General features: G+C 54.0%; 1 protein-coding gene across 1 annotated transcript; it reads left to right on the top strand.

The window, feature by feature from the left end:
* Window positions 1–3,896: 3,896 nt before the first annotated feature.
* CD5 (CD5 molecule) lies at window positions 3,897–25,157 on the top strand. The gene is made up of 11 exons (XM_043872707.1): window positions 3,897–4,042; window positions 15,298–15,336; window positions 16,798–17,109; window positions 17,548–17,610; window positions 17,863–18,195; window positions 20,450–20,743; window positions 21,412–21,537; window positions 22,239–22,292; window positions 23,363–23,482; window positions 24,016–24,107; window positions 24,979–25,157. The coding sequence occupies exons 1-10, from the start codon at window positions 3,991–3,993 to the stop codon at window positions 24,102–24,104; spliced, it is 1,482 nt and encodes a 493-aa protein (XP_043728642.1). The 5' UTR covers window positions 3,897–3,990; the 3' UTR covers window positions 24,105–24,107; window positions 24,979–25,157.
* The last annotated feature ends 136 nt before the right edge of the window (window positions 25,158–25,293 follow it).

The following is a 25,293-nucleotide window of genomic DNA, read 5'->3' as shown; positions in this document are numbered from 1 at the left end:
TCCCATGGACAGAAGAACCCGGTGAGCTACGGTCCATGGGGTCGCAAAGAGTCAGACATGAATGAAGCGACTTAGTATGTACGCACACACATGTCATTAAATGATGAAAACTTCCAGAAACCCTGTAATCATCTTAGACAAGATGATCAGTCTCAGAAAGGGGAAATGACTTGCCCAAGGTCACACATCAAGTCAAAATGGAAAGTTGGCATCAGAGCCCCCTAAACCCTAGACTCTCCACCCAGAAATGACCATCATAAGAACTCTGGTTTCTGGAGCCCTTACCAGGAGCCAGGACTGTGCTATGCTCTTTATATACATTACACGCTTCATCTTCAAACCGTCCCATTTTACAGATGAAGAGTTTAGGCAACTGACTTGAGTCCTTGACTCAAGGTTTCACCACAGGGATGTGAGACCAGTGTCATCAGATGGCAAAACCCAGGTCCCAGATGCGGCTGGGAAAGGTGGGAGGGAGGGTGCCCTGACCTGTCCCTGCAGGTTGCATGGCTACCCAGGACTCCAGGAAAGTACACACACTGAGCCGCCTTATGGGGCCAGCACACCCCTGTCCATGGCAAACTTGGGTTCTCTGCACTCTGCTCCTCTTGTAAAGCCCCGGCACCCGACGACACCTTCCCACTAGAGAGAAAGAGTCAAACCGTCCAGGTCCCAGATCAGACAAATCCCCCACCTCCAGCTCCCTCAGCGGTGCAGCCACGGGGCAGGGGTCCTAGAACCGGAGGTTGGGGCCTCGGCATCATTCAAATCCCTGGTTTGCAGATAAGTCAACAGAGACGCTAAGTGACCCTGTGAAGCAGAGGTGGGACCCCCCCCCCCCCCCCCCCCCCGCCTCAGTTACCCACCCAGATTCAGAATCAGACCTTATGCCCCTCCTTCTTCCCCCGCCTCCTCCCCTAATAAAGATCTGATTGAACTGGAACAAAGCTGCGGGGTGGGGTGGTGGGGGGAGGTGGTGCACATTCTGAGGTGGTGGGGAAGGAGAGCTGCTGTGAAGACTGTCTCCACTCCCACCCTCCCGCCTCCACTCCCGGGCCCCAACTGCCCTCCAGGCTGCCAATTACAGGTTTTCAAGGATTTAGGTCACTGAGTCATTCAACAAACAAATACGTGCGGGGGTTCTTCCCGCCCACCGCGCAGAGCAGAGGCGCCTCCTCTGGCCACCGGGCCATCCCCGGGTCCTTGGGTACCACCCCATAGATTCATCCATTCATTCCACAAGCGCTGAAGTCCTACTATGCACCAGTCACATTTCACTTATCCTGCGTCTCCTCCCGCTGCCCCTCCCCCTCCCAGCCCTCCGCTCCTCCCCCTTCTCCTCCAAGTCCCCTTGGCCCTTTGCCCTGGCGAAGAGGGGCAAATCCTGGGGGGGCGCTGGGGAGCTCGGGAGCTCGGAGGGGCTTGAGGCGGCGCTGGGTGACTGAGGGGCAGACACCCGCAGCCCCAGAGGTTACCTGGTGTGGGCCCGGGCAGCGCAGGCAGGCGCTTCTCCCGCGGAGGCCGACGAGGTACTGACACGGCCCTGGGGTGGGGGTGGGGGGTGATAACCCCCTCCTCACCCCCACCTTCGGCCTCCACCCAGGGCCGGGCGGCCTGGAAAACCCAGCCCCGGCTCAGCCGACTTCCTCTTGTGTCATGGAAAGTACGGGCGCTGGGGACAGGAAACTCCCGCCAGGGACCTGGGGTCTGAGCCGGGACAGCGGGTCTGGAGGCCTGGGAGGGGTGGAAGGGGGGCTGAGCGAGGGGGTGGGCGGCCGGAGGGAGGGGCTGGAGGAGACTGAGGGGGGCGTCTGTAGACGGGCGGCTGGGGAGGGGATGGACGCTTTTGGGGTGTGAGGATCGCTTCCACTGGGACAGGGTCAGGCAGCTACCCGAGGTACTGCGCTGCTTTCAATTTTCCAAAGACTAACAGAAAAGAGTAAAAACCACAACTTTGTCTGTAATGAAGACTCTGAGATCAAATAAAAAGCCAAATTTTTTGTTTGCTTTCTTTGGGTATATGCGGGTGGAGGGTAGTGGCAAAGGTTGTGGAGTGAAATACACGAGGGTTCAAATCTTAGTTTTAACCTCCTGAGGCCAAGTAGCTTACCTTCTGAGCCCCAGTTACCTCCTCTGTGAAATGGAAAGCTCCACCCACTCCCCATAGTGCTTGGGAAGATTAAAAGAGGTCACGCCCCCGACTTGGGGAGGTGCTCAAAAAAAAACCCTCTTTCTCCCTTTTGGGCTGCAGTTGTGTCAACTGAGTGTGGTAATAGGGACCATGAAGGGCCACTTAATGCACACCACTAGTGTGACCAATAAAAGCTTCTTAAACATGGAGTGATTTTGTATTTTTTTTAAGCCACAGTGGGAATCTTACTTCCCTCACCAGGGATCGAACTGGAGTCCTTGTAAGGGAGAGCGTGGAGTACTAACGGCTGGACTGCCAGGGAATTCCCAGCATCGTTTTTAAGATAAAAATTATCCAGAGGGTGGGTCCTTGGAATGTAAGCAGAGTGAGGTCTGTGTCTCTGGTGCTTCTCCAGGAAAGAATACTAAAGTGGGTAGCCATTCCCTTCTCCAGGGGGTCTTCCCAACCCAGGGATCAAACCCAGGTCTCCTGCATTGCGGGCAGATTCTTTACCATCTGAGCCACCGAGGAAGCCCTTCCAGTGCTTAGCCTGGGGGAATGATTTGTTGGATAAACAAACCCAACTGAAGGAAGGATGAAAAGTCTGGGATTTCCAGTTATAGGACAGGAAGGATGGATGGCAAGGCTGGGGAGGAGGGGGTGCAATAGGGAGGAAAGGGTTGCAGCGCCGGATAAGGGCTGGCTTATGCCTCCGTGTCACCTCTGGGGAGGTGTGGAGGCACCTCCAAATCCTACCTGAGGAGATGAGTGTGCCCCCCAATCTCACTTATAACAGGACTTGATCCCAGACCTCGATCCTTCCCTGTGGGGAATGGATTAAAGCTTCCCAACACCCTCCCGGTCCCATGTTAGCAGAGACGGCAAGAGTGTTGGATGCTGGAGCTGAGAAAACTTCAGAACCCAGGGAGGGAGAGGCCCTACCCTGCAGCCGGGTGCTGGGTGGGGGCCAGAGGGGGCGGATGCTGGGGGGCCAATCTCCAACTCTTACCCTCCAACTCTTCACACTCAGCTACTGTCACGTCCCCGAACCGCTTTGCCCCTGCCTGGCATGGCCCAGATTGTGAGAAGCCCCAAGGAGCCCAGGTCTGGGCGCCATCTACCCATCCTGGAGTGAGGGACCTGAGCCCAGGCCCTGGAGAGGCTGAGCCCTTCCCTGCATCTGTTTTGCAGAATGCCAGCCAGCCTGCCTTTTCCTCAACAGCCAGTGGGTTATTTTAACAACGCTGACACAGAGACTGAACCATCCACACACAGCCTGATGCAAGTCTGGCGTCCACGGAGGACCCCTCTCCTGTACTTTCTCATAAAATGCTACCTGTGGGGATTCACCTCCAATTCCCACCTCATCCCCACAACAGAGAGGGAGGGTTGGCTGAGGTTTTTCATCACTGAGTCTGCTGCAAGGACTGGGGCAGTGTCCACCACCTTCCTTTCATCACTCCAGCACAGCTAAGAGCTCACTTGGTGAGCTGTGTCCCCTTTCCCCCTCAATCCCCCCAGGCCTCCCTCCCTTCAGCCTGGTGTAGGACCGCCCCATCCCCCCCACCCCATCCCCAGGCCATAGGCACTGCCCCAGGCCCAGGCATCCTGGGCAGGAAGCTGGCAGAGACCAGGACTGCTAATCGAACTGGGGCAGATGGTTTTTTACCGAGGAGGAAGTTGACAGTTTCAACTTCAAACAGGGGTGACGCAGGCCCCGCACTGCCTGCTCCCCTGTCCCACCCCTGCCTGAGCCCTGTCCGCTCCGCCCCCTCCTCCCAGAGAGGGAGACACAGGGCCAGACAACCTCAACTTGGGCGCTGAGCTTGCGGAGGCTGAGGCGGGAGGAGGCCGTGCCCATGGGGTCTCAGCATCCGCCACTGGCCGCCCTGTACCTGCTGGAGTTGCTGGGTGAGTACCCCTTCTGGGGCGTCTGCCGGGGGTACCTGGGCTCGGGGTACAAGGGAGAAGATGTCAGCATCCGATCCCTCGGTCTGACTCAGGCCCGCATGTCACCTCTCTGGAGTATCACGGAGGGTTGGGGCCACAGGATCCCTGTCTTATCGCCCAGCCCCAGCTTGGTTCTGGGCCCTGCTTGTTCCACCACAAGGGCCCTACCTCTCCTTCTCTCTTGCGCTTTTGGAGGGTTGGGGACCTTACTGTCCCCTTCCAGGTGGAATCCATCCTCAGATCAGGCTCTGAGCCTAGAATTCAAGTTGTCTAGCTCTCATTCAATGCCGGCTTCCCTCTGCAGCTACCCACCCTCACCCCTGCCTTATGAGTGTCCAGCTTTACTTGGGGGCCTCCAGGGACGGGAAAACTCACCGTCTCCTGGGCAATTCTGGTGATGCTTTGGACAGGGCGGGCCGAGGCCGGGTGGGGACCGGATTGCAGTTGAGCAGATGTCAAAAACATAAGTCTTAGTTCCTAGTCGCTCTGTTTTCATCCTAGGGGCCTCAGCCAGGCCTCCCAGCCAGAGGTGAGCTCACACTGGGTCTGCTGTCACTCCAGACCTGGATGAGGGACTTCCTAACTCTTACCCAAGGGTGACTGTGGAAATGACCTGGGGCCTCTGGAGAAGCTGGCCGGGGATAAGATTTGGGGTGGGTGAGCCTGGGGCCTCCTGTCTGCCGGAGGGGAGATGGTGGAAGAGGCAGCCCTCCATCCCTGAGGTCTTGGGACACTAGCTCGGGACTGGAGGGCTGCTGCTGGGGCATCACCGACAATGGCCAATGGGGAGGATCCTGAGCAAGCGGGAGACGGGGGAGAGCAGTGTACTTTGTGGTCTGAACTCTGGGGTTTAAGTTTGGCCCTGTACGGCCCAAATAGGACTCGAGCCTCTCCAGGCTTCTACCTCCTTATTTATAAAATGCAGGGGGTGAACTGGGTGAGATCTGACCACTTCTCAAGGGTTTGGAAGGTGTGGCAGTTGAGAGAGGTGATTGACTCAGGACAGGAACAGGTGAGAACAGATGGCAGCTTGAAGCTTCCCAGTTTAGGAGGAAAGGACTCAGGGGACATAGCCTGCTTAGCGGGGCACCTCAGTCCCTTCTAGAAAAGGGTGTGTATGTGTGAATATGTGTGTGAGAAGTGTGTGAGTACATGTGTGTGTTTTCATAGCAAAACATGGCTTCTGCATGTAACTTGCCTTCCCCCCCCGGCATGTGGTGATGGCTCATGTGCACACATGTTCTCATGACTGTTCTTCCATGGATCTGCAGGAGATGCAAAATGCTTTCTGTCCCCAGGGTGGAGGCTGAGGGATGGGCCCTGGTTACTTTCCAGTACCCTCCTGAGCAGCTGCTGTGGCCTTCTTGGCCCTGGAGATTCAAAAAACCAGGGTCCTAAGCCTCCCCCTTCCCTGGTGGCTCAGGGAAGGGGGAGGTAAAGGCGGTAAAGAATCTGCCTGCAGTGCAGGAGACCTGGGTTCGATCCCTGAGTTGGGGAGATCCCCTGGAGGAGGGCATGGCAACCCACTCCAGTACTCTTGCCTGGAGAATCCCCAGGGGCAGAGGAGCCTGGCAGGCTACAGTCCATGGGGTGGCAAAGAGTCAGACACAACTGAGCGACTAAGTACACAATCCCCACCTCCTCCCCAACCTATTCCTTACCTGTGGCCTCTGACCCCACTGGGTCAAGGGTCTGGCCAAATTCCCAGCTGAAGGTGGGGGTGGGATCCTTCTCTGTAGGCCTCCCCCTGAATCCCATCAGGGGCAAGGCTCTTGGCAGGATCAGGCCCAGCGGAGCCCAGAGTCCAAAAGGCAGGGCCCTCACCAGAGTATAAGAACCATCCGGAAGTCCAGGAGCACAGGGTTCCCAGTGTGTATGTGTGTGGGTATAACTGATGGATAATAAACATTTCCACTCTTCAGTGGGCCACAGCTTAAGAAATACTTTGAAAGCCATTTTCTTCTGAAAGCGTCACAACAGCCTAGTAAGCAGGTAGCCTAGTAAACGCCTAGTAAGCAGGGCCCATTGCCCCATTTTACAGTATGGAAAACTGAAGTCCAGGAGGAGCAGCTGCTGAGCTGCAGAGCCCCCCCAGCCCAGCGCTCCTGCTCCCCTGGAGCCCCTCCGTGGCCCCGGCCAAGAGCAAAGACACACCAAAGCCACTCCCACGACTAGGAAAATGGCCGCAGGACACGACCGCCTCCAGCAGACAGGCAGCCACCAAGGGCTGGGGACACCTAGGCCCGGGTTGGGCTGGGCTGGAGGCAAGCAGCACAGGCACCCTTCAAGCTGTTCTAAGCAGAGATGACCCAACGCCAGAGCCCTGGGGATGCTTCGGCCTCCTGTCTGGCCACCAAAGTTGTGCCCGTGGCTTGGGGACCTTTGGTACATGGAGATACCATGGCCTGCTTTCCTCCACAGCTGCTCTTAGCTTCAACCTGCCGGGGGCTCACCTGCTGCAGGTGGGGCGTGGAGGCAGCTCTGATCACGACCCAGCCACTCAGGTCTAGCCACCAGGGTTCCAGAAACTGACACCAAGGCGCGGTAAACTCACGGACTCAGCAGTCTGAATTCTGGTCTCCTCCCTTGCCAGTTAGGTGACTATGGACTCGTTCTGTAAGCTTCAGTGTCCTCCTATGCAAAACTCGAATGATAATAGCACCTGTCTTATAGCGATTTGTAAGGATTAAATGAATCAATGAATGTAGATTTCAGTAGGAACATTAGCTTGTATAGTAAGTGCTCAGTAAGCATTAATAATAATAACTAATTAATTTATATAGTAACATAATTATATAACTTATGTATTATTTATACATAATAAATTCTCCAGGCAAGAATACTGAAGCGGGTTGCTATTTCCTTCTCCAGGGGATCTTCCCAGCCCAGGGATTGAACTCAGGTCTCCTGCATTGCAGGCAGATTCTTTACCATCTGAGCCACCAGGAAAGCCTATGTATACATAATACATAATAAATATATAAATTTATTATATAATTTATCATAAAGATTATTTATTGTTTATTATGTGAATTTATTATTATCATTATTATCAGAGTCAACAAGAAACCAGGTGAGGCAGGACCCAGTGGGGAAGACTTGAGCCTAGCGATCAGGCTTTCTGTCCTCCAGTCCTCCTGTTCTGGCTGATGATTCGTTCATTTCTTCATCTCCATATATTTATTGAGCATCTACTATGTGTCCAGTTCTGTGTAAAACTCTGGGGATACAGCAGTGAACCGGACAAGAGCCCCCCTTATGGAGGGAGCACCCAAAATTTTACAAATTTCTGAATTTTGTCATTAGTGTGATGAAGGAAACAGTAACCGCTGAACCTCTGGGACCAGGTTCACATTTGACGGGGCCCCCAGTCTGAGGGGCTGCTCTCTGATGAGACGATATCTCATCTGAGACCCGAATGATGGAAGCATCCAGTCAGGCAGGGAAAAGTGGGAGGAGTGATCCAGGCAGAGGGCACGTGGAGGGTGAAGGCAACAAGCAGGACAGGCCTAGAGGGGCTGGATGTCCACAGTGGAGGTGGGGAGAGGGGGTGCCCACTGAGAGCCAGCCACCTGGTCTGAAGTCTCAGGCTGCAGAGCTGAGGCCATTGTGCAAGGCCTCAAGAGGCTCTGAGTGCAAAGAATCAGGCCCCCAGAAGCCCCGAGCTCCCCACCTCCAGCGGGGAGCAGGGGACCTGGGAGCTCAGGGCCCCCACTGACCCCTCTGGTCACTCAGTCCTGTGCCAACAGCTCAGAGGGGTTTCCCTGCAGCAACCAGGGGACCACGGAGGGACTTCGCCATCCTACAAAATGGATTGAAAGCCTGTTCTATGTGCATGCATGTGGGTACCTTGTGAGCTTGTGTGTGTGTGTGTGCACTATATGTGTACCTGTGTTGTGCGAGCACACGTTCTAAGGCCAGTGGGGCTTTGAAGCAATGCAGAACCGGGTTTGATGTCTTTGAGATCACTCACAAATGACAGGAGCATGCCTCTGAGACTCAGCCTTCTCACCTATAAAATGGGGATAACCACTGCGCCCATCTCAAAGGATAATTGTTATCCTTAAATCTGGTTCATTCATTCATTCAGACAGCAAGTATTTATCAAGCACCTGTTATTCTAAGTGCCAGGGATACAGCAGTGAACACTCAAAATTCCTGTCCAGCTGGAGCTGACATCGTAGTCGGAGGTGTGATGGGGAGATAGACAAGAGACAAGATAAGTCAAGGATTATATTGGTGTTAGGAGGTCAGGAGTGATTTGGTGTAGGGGGTTAGGGGCTCTGGGGGCTGTGCTGTACCCAGAGAGGGTGCAGAGGGTCTCATAAGAAGATCACATTTGAGAAAATACACATAGGAAGTGAGTGATTCCACTGCACCATACAGGCCCAGGAAGGAAGGTGGCAGTCACATGTAGGCTGGTGGCAGGGCAGCCATGACGGCCTCCATGAGGACGGGGCATTTTCTCCAACAAACTTGAGGCACCTGGGGCCAAGCCAAGGAAAGAGGGTGCTGAGCACCCTGGAGAGAAACGGGACCTCTCGAGGTCCACAAGCCGTTATCTTGAACCTCTGGCCGGATGCGTTTGGAAACTCAGAATTTTCCAGGCGGTGGAAGGTACTGTTGTGTATGTGCTGTGTGCTCACAACACACAAGGAGGTCTGGACGACACGCTGTAATCAAACACATTCCCATTTCTGCAGTGCAACTACATTTGCGCACTAAAAGCATAAATACCTTCCCACCAAATGTGTCAGAAAAGACTTCGTCTTGGCTTTGAATTGCAGACAGAGTGGGGGCCGTGGCCCAGTGTTACTTCCTCTAACCACCGCTTTTACCACTCCTGCCCTGCCATTGCTGTGTGCCCCTGGGGAGCTTGACCCTCACGTTCCCACAGGAACCCTGGTACTCCCTTCTCCCTGGCACAACTGGGAGATGTGTGGTGGGAACAAAACGGGAAATCGGTGACGGTCGGCAAAGGCAACAGACACCCCTGTGGGGTGAAGCCCTCCTTCTCTCTGGCCTCAGTTTCCCCATCTGTACTTCGGGGCCAGCAGGCTCTGGGGTCTCCCAGTGGTAGAGCCCCATAGGGCTCTGTCAAATGATGGTGATGGGGGTTTCTGTCCTGACCCTACCACCTTGGGCTAGTCGCTCAGCCTCTCTGACCATCAGTTTCTTGATCTGAAAGTAGAGATGGGCTCCGTCCCTTCTTCACAGGGCTGTGGATGGAAAGGACGAGCCCTTGTGCAGGCTTTGGAGTAAGTGAGGCTCTGAAAAGAAAGGAGGGCTGGTCCGTGTGACAGTGGAACCACATACGGCAAGTGTGAAACTCATGCAAATTCAATCAGACACACAAGACCACCAGGGAGAACGTGGAATCGCAGTTCAGATACGAAGGCCGTTTCTGCCCAGGAGCTGCTCGCTGTCACTCGTTGGCGCAGGCTCTGGGTGGGTGAGATTAGAGACCCGAATCCGCTGCTCCTTCTGTGGGCTCCAGCCTCCAGGCTTCTCCTGGCATGAGCCCTGTGTGATTCTCTGAGCGTTTTGCACATAAAAAGTCCTCTAACCAAAAACCAACCCTTCATCTGGTGCTGCACCAGAGAAACAGAATTTTGGCCCTTTGTGATCTTTGTTTCCCTGAAGCCCTGATACAGATTCAGATTAACAGGGCTCCAGTGACAAGTGTCGTGTCAGAAAACCAGGATTCCTGGCCTCCTGACCCAGCCTCTCATCAGAGGCCGAGGGAAGGAAAATACAGAAAGCGCCCCAAAGGCAGTGGACATACTGTTTGCTGTAAATTGATCAGAATGTTAGGGACCATTAAAGGGAATCACTGTTAATGGAAAAAAGGGAACATCTGGCTTCCTAACCATACTAAATTGGTCTGTAAGTTTCCTTATCTGGAAAACAGAGTGAAGATAAGACCCCATGATTGAGGATGTAGGGAAGAAATGGGGTCTCCCGTGTAAAACCCTGGTCCGGGGGTCTACATGGGATAAGAGGTGGCTGTCCCTGTTTTTATCACCAGTGAAGTCCCAGCGCCTCCCTGGGATCCCCGTGCCCACTGGACCCTCGCAAGGCAGGGCTCCCCAAGGCGGGCCTCACTCTTGCCTCCATTTCTCAGTATATAGGGGCTGTGAGCAGAGATGCTCGCGGGTCTAGGAGGGCCCACGGGTGGGTCTGAGGCCGGCATCAAGGGTACAGTCTCTGAAGCCAGCAGCCTGAGCCAAGTTCAGGCTCTGCTGTAAAGTGGAACCAATAATACAGGCCCACCAGCTTGCATCTGCAATTCCAAAAAGTATTTGTAAATTTCCAGCAAATGCATACACTGCAAATCCTGACCTGAATGAATAGGAGACTATTTATAACCTTCACGCATCCCACTTGGTGTGAAAATTCATGTTTCGCTGCAGAAACCATCATATGTTTGCAGCTGAGGCTCTCCAGATGCAGGGGGACAGTAGGGTGCCCCAAGGACGCTAGCAAACCTGGATAGAACTGACTGCCCTTAGGCTCACGGCAATGCAGCCCCGGATGACCAGAAACAGAGTTAAGTCAATTGGTCGTGTCTGACTCTGCTACCCCATGGACTATAGCCTGTCAGGCCCCTCTGTCCATAGAATTCTCTAGGCAAGAATACTGGAGTGGGTAGCTATTCCCTTCTCCAGGGGATCTTCCTGATACAGGGACTGAACTCGGGTCTCCTGCATTACAGGCAGATTCTCTATCGCCTGAGCCACAGAAAACTTGTTTTTCAAAAATATCTCGATCTTGGGATTTATTATAAAAAAGAAAAGCAAGGGACTTTCCTGGTGGTCCAGTGGTTAAGACTGGACTGCTTCCACTTCAGGGGACACAAATTTGATTCCTGGTCAGGGAACTAAGATCTTGCATGCTATGTATGAGGCCGAAAAATAAATAAGAAGAGGAAAAAGAAAACAAAAAGAAACCTTTAAAAATAACAGGCTCCCCTCCCCCATTTTTTTTAATACTTTGCTGAGAAAATAAAACTCATCTGTGGTCTGATGCAGCTCAAAGTGTTGTAGTACAGGGAGCCAAGGAGAGAACCATCCAGAATGGGGGGCTGGGGGAGGGGACGGGTGCAAGAGGAGAAGCAAGGGAGGGGATGAGTGCATAAAAGCCTCAGAGTTGCTTTCAGAAATTCATTGACTCCCCACCCGAGACCTCCTTAGGGCAGCAGGGTCTAAACAGCTAAATCTCTGGAAAGGCAGAGATGAGGAGAGGAGCTCGGGGAGCATGAAAAAACCTTCCTACTGCCTCTCTGGCTTTTTCAGCCCCAAGCTTTCCCTGGCTCAGCCAATCTAAGCCTGAAATAGTGGGGGCCCCGAGGAGAGGCTGGCACGGGAAGGAAGGGGCCTGGCCCTGGCTGCTCGGATTGTGGTGGTAGATGATGGATTGGGGAATGGCGTGATGCTTCCATGACTAGTGTCCCTTATGGTCTGCAGGGTCCCCAGGCTTCTGCTGCTGCAGCAGCAAAGCCTTGGACCTCTGGTTGCAAGCAGGGGCCAGGCTAAGGTGTAGCCAGGGAGGGGGTCTGAGCACAGTCTGCAGGGTTCAGGGAAGGAGGATGCTGGTCCAGCCCCTGTGAGAAGCAGTTGAAAGAAAGAATGAAAATAAGTTGTGGACAAATCAAAAGCTGGCAGATCCCTGGACAGACAGGAAGAAGCAGCACCCAGGAAGCCTCCTAGTCAGTCGTGCATCTCACCTGCCCACGCCTGCCTGCCTGTGCCTGAGATACATCAGGAACCAGAGATTATAGATCCTGGAAGTTGGAACTGAAAGGAAGGTGAGGGAGGGTGGAATCTAAGGTCTTCGCTTTATAAACAAGGAAATCAAACCCAGGGAGGTTGAGTGATTTGCCAAGATCACACAGCAGGGAAAGTCTTCCCATAGGCTGTTTCGCTGACTGAAGGGGATTAAAAATTCACTCCTTTTCATCAGGTGTGCATGCCAGGAATACGCAGGAATCAGTGAGACACAGAGCAGGCCAGCACAGGCTTCCACTGAAGGGAAGGGAGGCAGCTCAGCCCAGCGTCAGAAGCACAGACACTGTGCCAGGTGGCCTGGCTTGGAGGCCTGGCCCCAGTGCTCACCAGTTGCTTAACAGGTTATTTAATCTCTCCATGCCCTCATCTATCAAATGAGAAGGTCAAAATAACAGTGCCAGCTTCACAGAGCTGCGGTGAGGTTTGAGAGAGATCATGTATAAAAATGTCTGGGAGAAAGTACGAACTATAGAAGTGTTTACGGTGATGGTAGAGGTGGGGGTGATGGCAACAGTGGTGGTGATTATGTTGACGGTGATGGTGGCAGCAATGGTGATGGTGACTGTGTTGTGAGGGTGATAGTGGTGATGGCAATGGTGATGATGGTGACAGTGATGGTGACAGTGATGGTGACAAGCAATGCTGCTCCCCTGAGGCCAGTCAGGCTCACAGAAGGAAGGTGAAGCTCCGGATCACATAGATGCCTTGTCTCCACCGGGCGTTTTCTCTTTTAGATTTGTCCTTGGTTCTCAGGTTGTGCAGTCTTTCCTGAGGATGTTCTCTGGCTGTTCCACGTGAGATCGGCAAGGATGGTCAGGCCCAGTCCCTGCCCTCAGGGGCTTCTGGGTCTAGAGGCTCCAGCAGCAGAGTCAGGGTCTAAGTCATGTCCATTTCTGCTCGTTTGTCCGTTCTGAGGACTTGGCACTTTGGAGGCCCAGATCGGTGGCAGAAAGCAGAGAGGTGGGTTTGGAAGGCAGACTTGTGGTCCGAATCTAGGATCTAGTGGTGTCACCCTGAACAGACATCTATATCGAACACATATTCAGCTCACATTGTGGGGCCGTGTGAAAGATGAACAACCACATCTGTAAGGAACTACCCTCCCGAGGGCTGAGTATACAGTAGGTGTTCAGTAGTTGATAGCTGCTGTTAACAAAGGTTGGCTGTGGTGACTTTGGGAATACGAAGTTCCCAGGTGGGAAAGGGGGGCAGCGAGCCCTGTGATCCAGCTCTCCAAGCATCCAGACATGGACCCCTCCCCCTGGGAAAACCCCAGGCAGTCCTGCAGTCCACCCACCTGGGCCACAGGCCCAGCCAGCTCCACAGCCAGCAACACCAGATCTGAGCACGGAATGCCGGATGGAAAATGCTGGCCAGGAAGGCCCTGGGCCAAGGCTTCCACATAGATTGCTTCATCTCATCCTCATGACATTGCTATAAAGCTGGTCCCTTTCTTGCTCCCATGCCACAGACAAGGAAACTGAGGCTCAGAGGGGCCAAGGATGTGGCAGAGGTCTTACTCAGACCCCGCGAAGGGCCTCACTGCCTGAGAAACTTTCCTGCAGCATTGAGCACCAAAGGGTGGATCTTTAGGTCCCCTCTTCTCATGAATGCCACTTCAAGCTGCCTCAACTCTCAGGGTTTAGCCAAAGAAATGACTCCCTAAAAGTAGACAGCCCCATTCCCACTGGGAATTGGCACCAAGGGAGGTAAGAGGTCAGGGGTAAAAGGTGAGGGCAAAACAAAGGGCCTCCTGCCTCCTTGTCACCAAGTGAGCCAAGTGTCTTCACCATGTCCTCCTGAGGCCATCCTGCCCATTGCAGTGGATTGGATGATTGATAGCTGGTCAACCCTCTCCCAGCTGAGAGCAGAGCTCTGGGCCTGACACAGTCTCTGCATTAGAAATACCCTCCCTTTCCGAGGCCCAGGACTCTCAGGACAACTATGGTGGGCTCTTGCCGGGATGGATGAAACTTACCACAGGTTGCCAAGTCATTGCAAGGAATCTTGGTTGGAAGAGAGGGCGGGCTGGTGGGGCATGACTTCCTTTAAAATTCTACCATCAGCTTCAGAACACTCAGGCAAAACTAGGCTTTTTTACAGCCAGCAACAATCTCTCAAAAGCAACTTAAACACAGCCCTTTACTATATAAAGTACCCACCCTGGCCCAATAGTGTCCCCAGTTCCTAGTTGAGAAGCAAGCCCCTGGGGGCAGACAGAAACCAAACCACTTGTTCCACGACTGATGATGCCCAGCAGTAAATGTGGAGGGTGGGCTTGGAGGCTGCACAAGTGTGCCATCCCACTCGTACCCACCCATATCAAACCTTTCCCAGCTACCCTTGAGTCAGCCATGAACTGCTCTGCCAAGAGGCTGACGATTAGCTGCTTTGACCACTTGCTCCTTCCAGACGAGGCTGGGAGGAAGTGGGACTTCCTAGGGGCCCACATTCCTATTGAAGGAGCCCAGGCAGGAGCCTGGCCAAAGGGTAGACCAGTTCTCCCCAAACACATGTCCACTGGGCTCCTTCACCAACCGACTGCTTGATCTTGGGCAAGTCCCACTGCCTCTTTGAGCTCCGATTTCCTCCTCCTAAACTGGGAGCAGTTGAAGAGAAATTGCTTCGTTTCTATCCTGCCTTGGGAATTCTACAAAGTACCAAAATGTCCTAGGTTCCCATGCTGGCTCGTTTCTCAGCTCTCTAGAACTAAGATGTTCGATTTTTTTTTTTTTTTGATTGAAAGTGACACTCAGGACATTTTTATATTGACACCCAGTGCACAAAAACTGAGCCTTATCTTCACAAAACATGATGCATTCTGACATTCTCTATTCTTGTCCATTTCATTTTTTAAAAAACTGAGGGTTGTAGGGACTTCTCTGGTGGGTCCAGTGGTTAAGACTCTGCCTTCCAATGCAGGAGGCATGGGTTCAATCCCTGGTTAGGGAACTAAGATGGGGTGCTGTCAAAAGTTTGAAAAATATTTTTTAAGCTGATGATTGCATTGCTAAACAATTTTTAAAAAGTCGATGGTTGCCATGCTGCATATTACTACAGAGGAATAGCAGGAGGAAATCTTTGAGGGGTGTGCAGAACTGTACACCTTGATGGTGACAGTGATCATGCAGATCTATGTGTATGTTTATAGTCCTAGAACTGTGCACTAAAAGAAAATCAATGTCACATGTTCATTGAAAAAGTCAAGTTTTAAAGCAAGAAAGAAAACTGATGCTTGCAATGCACAACATTGATTTCATGACCCACCTAAGGGTTACAACCTTCAATGTGAAAACCCCGGTCCCCAAACCCCATGACGGCGGCATGGGGCAGAATAGGCCGTTGATCAGGCTGCGGGTAGAGGTGAGGTGGGGAGACGGGAGCAGGGGAGAGACCTCACTTCCTGACCCTCCTCTCTCCTTTCCGCAGTCACTTCCTGCCTCGGAGGGCTCAAGGTGGAGGACCAAGGTAAGGAAGAGCCACGCGGAGAGGGGTCAGGGAGCAGGGCTGCAACTCCACCAGGCTGTAGGGGGACCTACCATCTTTTCATCAGAGTGAATCCCGCCTTACAGGGAGAGAGAAAGAGTACACCCCAAACACACGCATGCAGACGCGTGTGTGCACGCACACACACTCACGCACCCTAAAGAGGCCCATTTGCAGAGAGCTGCCCTAGACAGCCATAAAGTACCATGCAAATGCTAGTTCTCATGCTAACTATTATTACAGTCTACTCATCGGGTACAGAAAGTATACTGGCCCATAAATGCATTTTGCAAAGTCCTATTTCCTACCCAGTCCTGCCAGATGCTCCCTGGCTGGAGACATTTGCAGCAGAGGCTGCAGAGAGGCTGCCTCAGATTGTGATGTGTGTTAAATGTCTTGGACTTTAATCCTAGAGGTGAGTGTTTCCCAAACAGGGTTCCATGGAACTCGTTGGACAAAGCATAGGCCACACTACATCCCACCTTAGAGCCTGACAGGGGACAATGGCCTGGTAAAGGCTCTGAGAAGTCCTGCAATGAGGAACTCTGTTAAGCATTTTCAAATCCAGCAGTCCCCAGGCTCCCTTCACCACAGACCTCTCTTTTTCACATGTCCTAAGATAATATCAGGCTGAATGTATTTAGAGATAAATGTAGCAATAGGGTCTCCTGAAGCTACCGGGTAGTCAGAAGGGGCTGTGGGGTCCTTGGCAGTCCCTGGACTGGGACCTGGAAGCCTGCGATGACATGCTAACTCCAAATGCTAGCCAGATGGGACCTGCCACATGATTCCACTTATATCACATTTGAGAGCAGGCAGAACTCATCTCTAGTGACAGAAAGCAGATCACTGGCAGCCTGAGGCTGGATTCGGGGAAATCTATGAAGGGGCACAAGGGAACTTCTGGGTGATGGGAAAATTCTTTGACTGGAGCTCGGTGGGGCTGCAAGCGTGTATACATTTGTCAAATTTCATTGAACAGTGCCTTTAAAATGTGTGCCTGCCCCTGTAGATAGATCATGCCTCAATAAAACTAATTTTAAAAGTTGGATAGAGGGAAAAAAATCAGGTGCTGGGCCCTATCTGGGGTCTATCGAAAGAGAATTTCAAGGTGGGGGGTGGGGAGTGATTCTGCTGGGCAGTGGGTGCTGAAAACTCCTTGCTCACTGCTCCAAGTTCCCCTGGGGTCTTGAGCCCCATCCTCCTGGACCTGGTTTTTAAGGGACCACTTGGAACCAGAGCAGCACCAGCAAGAGTTTCTGGAAAGTCCCTGAAGGGACCCCAAGGACGAAACTCACGGGAGGAGCAAAGCTGGCAGGAGGATCCCGTGGGTAGAGGCAGCCTGGCTGACTTGGGGTCCCAGGTGGGGAGGGTACAGGGAGGGGCCCCTGTGGAGGACCCTGTCCAGCCTGACCTCCCACTTGCCATCTCTCTGACTCCTAGGGCTCCCTGTGAGACTAAGCAGCTCTGGCTCACGGTGTCAGGGCCGTCTGGAGGTCTACCAAGAGAGACAGTGGCGCGCGGTGCACAGCCAGAGCTGGGGCCAGCGTTCACCCCATCTGGTGAATCCCAAGGAGTTCTCGAAGCTGTGCCAGGAGCTGCAGTGCGGGGACCCTTTCATCCTCTCTCCCCTGCGTCACTTCACAGAGAAGCAATTACGGAACTTCGTGACCTGCCATGGACAGCTGGGGTCCTTCTCCAACTGCAGTCGCAGCAAGGAAGGCTGGGTGGACTCTCTGGCCCTGATCTGCTTAGGTGGGTGACTAGCCGGCCCAGTGGGTTCCCTAGGCCTGGGCAGCCTCCCTGCCCATGCCTGTGACCTGCAGCCTGAGCAAGCAGGTGGAAGGGGTCACCGATTTACAACCACCCCCTCAGAAACATGCACTTGTGGGGAACAGGAAGGGGAGAGCAGAGAGGGTGCTGGCCCCTGTCTGGGGATGGAAAGGGTAGAGGAACTGGTTCTGCCAATGGCTAACTTCATTGTCTACTCTTAACCTCTATTTTCCCAACTGTAAAATGGGCTGGCACTCGCAGGAGGCCAACGTATGGGTCAAGTGGGTTTAATGGCGCCTGTGGTACTTATATCACGACTTCCAGTCCTTTCTCAACTCTGACAGTTGCCCCCAGCTCTCCCCACACCCTCTCTTCTTCCAGGGGCCCCGGCCTCTCCCTAACCAGAGCATCTTTTTGCAGAGCCACCGAGGACAACAGCTCCTCCCACGACCTCCCCACCCACAACCACTCCGGAGCCCACAGGTAAAAGGATTCTGAGGGCTCTGGGGGTAGGGTGCTGGATGTTAGCAAATAAAAACACAGGATGTTTATGCTTGAGTTTCAAGTAAGCATGAAAAATTGTAGCGTATGTTCCATGCAATATTTGGGACCTCACCACCTCCTACGGTCATCAGCCAGTCACTCGTTCCTCTGTGTGTTAGAACCACAGAGCAAGGAAGGTCTGGCTGCTGGTCATCAGCGCTCAGTCCCTGCCCCCTCCCTTCTCTCCCCTAGCACCTCCCAGGTTTCAGCTGGTGGCAGAGCCCGGGGGCCTGCGGTGTGCTGGCCTGGTGGAGTTCTACAGCGGTGGCCTGGGCGGCACCATTGGCATCGAGCCGCAGGATGAGATCAGGGACCTGGGGCAACTCATCTGTGCAGCCCTCCAGTGTGGCTCCTTCCTGAAGCCCCTGCCAGCGACCGAGGCAGCCTGGACACCAGAGCCAGGAGACCACAGGCCCTTGCCAATCCGCTGGGAGATCCAGAACCCGAGATGCGCCTCCCTGGAGCAGTGCTTCCGAAAAGTGCAGCCCCGGGAGGGTGGCCAAGCTCTTGGCCTCATCTGTTCTGGTGAGTGGGAGCCGACTGAGACCCACGGGCGTCCCCACGTGGTCACGTCACTTACCGCACGTCCCTGAAACCCCAGCATGCAGCGCAGGGCACTAGTGCCATGGAGAACCCAGGGAAATGGAGAGCTGATCGTTGGCCTCTGAGAGGCAGGGTGGTCGCGGGGTGGAGAGGTGGCACATCCGAGGCCCTGGGAATCTCCACAAAGTAAAGCAGAACAGGCCCGAATGTGCCGCCGCCTCAGCTGCCACTTGGGGAGGGGCAGGACTTTCAGGAGGAGGCAGGGTCTTTTGGTGGTTTTGATGGATCGTGGCTTGTGTCAAGGGCCCAAGAAGGATGGAGCACTTGGAGGAGACCAGCCTTGCAGGAGGGGAGTTTACGCGACTGCGACAGATGAGGTTGGAGCAATGGTAACTCATAGGAGGTAGAGAGAGGGCAGAGTGGAGCCCCCAGGGGCTTCCTGCAGAGGCTGCTGAGTCATACACTGCCACCCTGAAGAAACTAGCGATGCCGCTGTGGCTGAGGCAGGAGCCCAGAGGCCGGGCTGGGGGATTCCTAAACCAGGATCAGTAGAGAAACAGGATAAAGGACCAGAGGTCAAATTAAGGGTAAGCACAGCAGACCTCAGCAGGTAGTAGCTCCTATCACAAATGTTCTAGTAAAGTCCAGACTTTAAGAAGTCACACTTACTGAGCACTTATATCACACTGGGGACCATCCAGGGCATTCCATCCTTTTCACAACAGGCTTAGGAGGTGGATGCTATTGTTATCCCCACTTTACAGATAGGAAAGTTGAGGCTCTGAGAGATTAAATTTCTTATTCAGCATCACAGAACACTAGCTGGGGTTTCCATTCAAGTAGCATCACTCCAGAGTCTGTAGTATAAACCTCGGTTACTCCAAGTGTGGAGGGCTTCCCAGGTAGCTCAGTGGGAAAGAATCTGCCTGCCAATGCAGGAGATGTGAGTTCGATCCCTGGTTTGGAAAGATCCTCCAAAGGAGGAAATGGCAACCCACTCCGGTATTCTTGCCTGGGAAATCCCAAGGACAGAAGAGCCTGGCAGAATACTGTCTATAGGGTCTCAAAGAGTTGGATACAACTGAGCGACTGAGCACATATGTGTGCACCCAAGCATGCATACACTCCAAATGTGGTCCTGGACTAGCAGCTTCATCTGACTGGTTAGAAACGCAGACTCCCAGGCCCCACCTTCCATCTACTAATCAAGATTTGCATTTCAGCAAAGTCTCAGGGGTTCATGTGCACTAACCTGGGAAGCATTGCTCTGGAACACTGGGCCCATCCTGCAAGCAGGAATATCCCCAAAACACTGGATTCATGGTGTGAATTAGTGAAATGCTGCCCCCTCCAGGCAGAAGTAGTCCCCAAGGATCTCTCGGCCAGAAGAGGGGAAAAAACCTGGCTGGCTCACAGGTTCACCCACCACTCTGCTCTGAGCCCTCTTGCAGGCTACAACCTGCAAAGCCATACCCAGAGGGCTTGCCTTTGATTTTTTTTTTTTTCTGAGTAGAAGATTTACTGGAGCTTTGAAGATAGATGTTGCTATAGCAACTGGCCACAGCTGGTAAGATCACAAAGTGCTCAGACCTGAGCATACATGGGCTTCCAGGCCAAACGGACAAGCAGACATCAATGATTTTCTGTTGCACCAGGCCCTTTTATGAAAGCCAGTCCCTCCAGGCTTGAGGCCTGGGCAGCAGGATTCCTGGGTATGGTTCCCAGCTCTGAATCTCCGGGACTCAAAGCAGATGGTATTTCTCATCCCCAGGCCTCAGTTTCCCCTCTCTGAAAAGCCCTCCCACCTCCCAGGGAGCAGCAAGAGAATGAGAGGATGTTTCAGAGAGGGAAGCAGACCCAGATGGAGCATATTTCTCACTTCTCACTTCTCTTACTGCCACCTGGGTGGGGGACGATGGCAGCTGGGGGGCACTGCCAACGGACACTGCCCCCCTGCTGGCCTTTTCACTGAAAGTGCCCAAGCTGTTGCAGCTGCCCAGAGGTGCCAGGGACCGAACTTGATGGAGAAAATGCCAAAGAGGATGCCAGAAGAAGGGAAAGGCAGAAAGGAAGGCAGTCCCACGTGGTACCCAAGCCCCCCCCCGCCGAGATCTGGGCCCTGTTAGGGCCCACACTTGGCCAATGTCACGGGGTCCCAGTGGCCCGGTATGCAGGCTCGGGGCCCAGGGAGCTCCGGCCGAGCCCACCACCTCACCTCCCATTGCTTTCCCCCCAGATTTCCAGCCCAAGGTGCAGAGCCGCCTGGTGGGGGGCAGTGACACGTGCGAAGGCTCCGTGGAAGTGCGCCAGGGCCAGCAGTGGGGCACGCTCTGCGACAGTTCCTGGGCCAAGGGCACGGCACGGTGGGAGGAGGTGTGCCGGGAGCAGCAGTGCGGCAACGTCAGCTTCTACCAGGGGCTGGACCCCAGCGAGAAGACCTTGGGGGGCTTCTACTGTCCCCTGGGGATACTGTCCCAGTGCCACCAGCTTCTGGAGAAAAGGTCACACTGCAAGAGGGTGTTTGTCACATGTGAGTTGGCCATGGTCCGTGGTGGGTAGAGGGCGGTTCTGGATTTTTGTTTTAAGACTCAGTCAATGAGCATTATTTCTGGAGAACAGGTCCAGGGACTAAAGAGAGAGGGCCCTAGGACAGGATGGAGAGATGACAAGTTGGGGGAGAGGGGACAGCGTGCTCAGACGGCAATGAGCAGGAACCATCAGGAGGAGACTGGCTGTAATTGTCAGGAGGCTAGTGAATAATAGGGCTCTTATTCCGTCTTCTGCTCTTTCAGATGGATGTTAGGAAAGCAAAGGATGGGGTACACCTTTGCTATATACTAATGGTAATGGACTAATATACAAAAGAGAGAAATGGATGGGTGGATGGCTATTGGTAGATGAAGGCAAGGCGATCACTCATAAGTAACTGGAAAATGGTGGAAAGTTGATAGCATTAGTGGTAAATGAGAGCTGGATGATCAGTTGTGAGATAGTAAATGGTGGCTAAATGAACAGGGAGCAGAGGATTTCAGAGATGGATGGACAGCCAGCCAGAGAGAAAACCGCCTCCTGCACATGCTGGCCAATTCCTAGGGGACTCCAGTCAGCCAGCCAGGAGCTTCCCTCGAATGGATAGCTTTGAGGTACCCCCCTCCGCCCGCCCCTGGGCCAGGACTGACCCCACTCTGCCCCCTGCAGGCCAGAACTCCAGCCGAGCGGGCCTGGGCGCCGGCACCGTGATGAGCATTATCCTGGCCCTCGTGCTTCTGGCGGTGCTTCTGGTCGTGTGTGGCCCCCTGGCCTACAAGAAGGTCGTGAAGAAATGTAGGTGACGGTGCCCTGAGCCGCTTCCCTCTGAAGCCCCTGCCGGGGAGGGCTGCACGTCAGCCCCGCAGGGGAGGGTCCCCGCCTCCGGAGAGCCGGCTGGGCGCCCCTCCTCTTCACGGCCCAGCCCCGCCCCTCCGTCTCCTGCCCACTGGCCCTTCTCTACTCCAAGCAACAAGCAGGAAAATCACTGATTCGCCCACACCTGGGGCCCAGAGAGGGACCCCACTCCAGGCCCAAGGGAGGGTGTGGGTATTCTTTAGACTGTGATGGGTACAGAGGGTCTGACCTCAGAAGACAGGTGTCCCAGGTCGGCTCCACCACTTTGCAGCTGATGGAGCCACTTCCTGTCTGAGCTCTGCATGTTTCCCCATCCAACGAATGGGCAAGGGCAGACCCGGGAAATGCAGTAGGCGTCATCTTGGCCTTGCAGAGCTCGGGAGACAATCGCTTGGAGACGAGGCTGTGAGATTAGAGAGGCGGGTGGGAGAAAGCCCAGAGGTGGGCAGTGTTGGCTGGGTCCCTGGCGGCCCTCCCAGGTCTGAATTCTAGTTCTACCCACCTTGCGCTGTTTCTCCTGGAAAATCAGCCGCTTAGCACGCACCTGCTGCCACCTCCCTCCTTCCCTGTCCCGCTCCCCTATGCCTCTCCTCAACTCCTCCACCCGAATACTGATGTGCCTTTTGCCATCTGTCACCCAGTCCGCCAGAAGAAGCAGCGCCAGTGGATTGGCCCGACGGGAATGAACCAGAACAGTAAGTATCCCCCGGAGGCAGGATCCTCCCCGGCCGCGGCCAGCATCCTCGGGGCTCAGGAAGGAGGGGGTGGAGCAGGGCCATGGGTCACTGCTGACCACGGATGGAGCCAGAGGCTGCCTGTGGCCTCTGACTCCACTGTGTTCGTCTAAGATGTGCCTGTGGCCGCGGGCTAGCAGGTGGTACTCAGAAAAGAGGAAGCCATGATCAAAGAGACTTGGGAATCAGTGAATTAAGCAAAGCTAGACATAGATCTTAACTTCAGAACTGTCAGAGAACCTTCACAGGCATTTTTGGATGGTTCATCTTTCCAAAACGGGCATATGTGAAGAAGGGTGGTCCAAGCTAGATTTTTCATGGAGTGTCTTTATCAAGGGCAGACTTTACAAGGCCAGTTTTAAGACATTAGGATGCAGCCAACCCAACCCCCACCCCTGGTCCCCATCGTCTTTCTTTCTGGCCACAGTCAGAGCACTTTTGTGGGTAGAACCACAGCCTTCCTCCTGTCTCCACCCCACATCCTCCCCTTTCACACGTCGAAGGCCAAATCCTTCAACTGTGTTGTCAAGTCTTTCTTACAAGGTAAAAACGCTCAGCTCCAGGAGGGCAGGGACCGTATTTGCCCTATCACTCATGTCCCAAATCCCTGCTTGATCAATGATTGAGGACTGACCGACTGAAGGCCTGCCCACCAATCAGCTTGCTGGCCAACCCAAAGCTGCTCTGAAAGTCTGAGTGCTGGGACATCCCCGTTGGTCCAGCGGTTAAGACTCCGCCTTCCGACATGTGTTCCATCCCTGGTTGGGGAACTAAGGGCCCACATGCCATGGGGTGTGGCCAAAAATTTCATAAAAAAATAATAGAAATGAAAGTTTGAGCCCTGCTAGAATGAGCATCCCCAGGAAGAAAGGAAAAAAAAGTATGTGCCGAAGGATTTCTGGGTGTCCTTTCCTCCTCTCCCTGTCCCCACGTTACACAATGGGAAGAGGAAACTGGAGTTCTAGGCCCCAGTCGGGGAGGAGGAGAACAGAACAACACATCTAACCACACCGTCTCCTGCACCTACTCAGTGTCTTTCCATCGCAACCACACGGTGACTGTCCGGTCCCAGGTTGAGAACGCCACGGCCTCCCACGTGGAGAACGAATACAGTCAGCCTCCCAGGAACTCCCAGATCTCAGCTTATCCAGGTAAGCACCGGCTGGCGCTCCTCGGAATGACGCCAGGGCCGAACAGAGGGCCACATGGTTGCCCAGAGGGAGAAGGGAGGCCGAGCGGGGCGGAGGATCAAACTGCCCCTTTGACGGCTGGTCACGGCAGGTAATGGAAGGCAAACAGCCTTAACGGGCCCCTCAGCTGGAGAGAAGAACGTGCCGGGATGTCATTAAAGCCCAGCTCCGCTGTGACCCAAAGGACCTGTTTCTCAATAAATGAGGCCCCTCGGATTCTTCGAGGCAGAACAGAGCCATCCACCAGCGGCCCGCAGAGCCCTGTATTGAATGCTTCCCGGCTGGCACTGACAATTAACCCGCAGGGAGCCTGGCGCTCGGCATCGTTAGGGGACACTAGCCGATTTGATCACAACACCTGCCGGACTGTTGAGCCACCAGCTCAGGAAGCCTCTGTGATCTTCCCAGCCCTGAAAGGCCCTCGGCTCTGAGGGGCTGTCTTTGTGTGTCCTGAAGGGATAAGCCTGCTCACGCGGGCTGCTTTCTTTCCGCAGCTCTGGAAGGGGCCCTGCACCGCATCTCCACCCAGCCTGATAACTCCTCCGACAGTGACTATGATCTACACGGGGCTCAGAGGCTGTAAGAGGTGAGCCTGGCCCCCGGCAGAGCCCTGGGCATAAGCGCAAGTCCCCCTGGGTCTGCTCACCCTGCCCATCCAGGAACGGGGTGGGGCGACAAGCACTGAGCCCCAGGGCTATTGTAAAGGAAACGTAAGCATCAGCAATTCAGGTGGTGGGAGCCGATTTGACCCTCTGAGCCAGCGGGGTCATGAACCTTAAACTCTATCTGGGAAGACCACACGAAAGAGCCCCTGAGGGTAGAGGAATGTTAAGAGGCACAAGCTACTATGCATAAAAGAAATAAGCTACGAGGGTGTATTGTACAGCACAGCAAGAGAGCCAATATTTTATAATAATCATGTTGCTGTTCAGTCGCTAAGTTGTGTCCGACTCTTTGTGACCCCATGACTATAGCACGCCAGGCTTCCCTGTCCATCACCAACTCACGGAGCTTGCTCAAACTCATGTCCATCGAGCTGGTGATGCCATCCAACCATCTCATCCTCTGTTGTCCCCTTCTCCTCCTGCCCTCAATCTTTCCCAGCATGAGGGTCTTTTCCAATGAGTCGGCTTTTTGCATCAGGTGGCCAAAGTGTTGGAGCTTCAGCTTCAGCAGCCAGTTGTTCCAATGACTATTCAGGGTTGATTTCCTTAAAATCTATAAACTTTCTGAATCACGATGTTGTACACCTGAAGCAAATGTAATGTTGTAAATCAATATACCTGAGGTTTTAAAAAAGCACCTCTGAAAATGTCCTGCTTGACTCACCCCAGAAGGAGGGCAAAGCCACTGTCCCTGATGTTGGGTTGAGGGTTCTGGGCCTGTCCCCCAACTCCTTGAACCATCCCCAGAGCATGAGGTGCCCTCCACCAACACACTTCCTTCTCACCCCACAGATCTGGGACCCGGGAACAAATATTAAGGGCCAGACTTTTCATCCCGAGAATCCTCTGCAGTCACCACTTGGATGTCACGTCCCACTTCATGCCCGGCAGGACCACGGACGGGACTTCCCAACACATCCCACTGCCCTGCAGAGGCAGGTCCGCTCTGACATCTCCTCACATCTTCACCAGCCCCCGGGAAGACCCCAGCATGGCTCAGCTGGCCCTTCCACGGGTGGAAGCTGTGAAAGGGCAGAGTCTGGAAGCAAGCAGCCTTCCCAAGCAGAGACACACGGGGTCCAGACCTGGGCAGCCCCCTCCCTCGTC

The sequence above is a fragment of the Cervus elaphus genome, chromosome 2 (genome assembly GCF_910594005.1).
Source record: "Cervus elaphus chromosome 2, mCerEla1.1, whole genome shotgun sequence".
NCBI classification, from domain to species: domain Eukaryota; kingdom Metazoa; phylum Chordata; class Mammalia; order Artiodactyla; family Cervidae; genus Cervus; species Cervus elaphus.
This window is presented reverse-complemented; position numbering and strand designations above follow the sequence as displayed.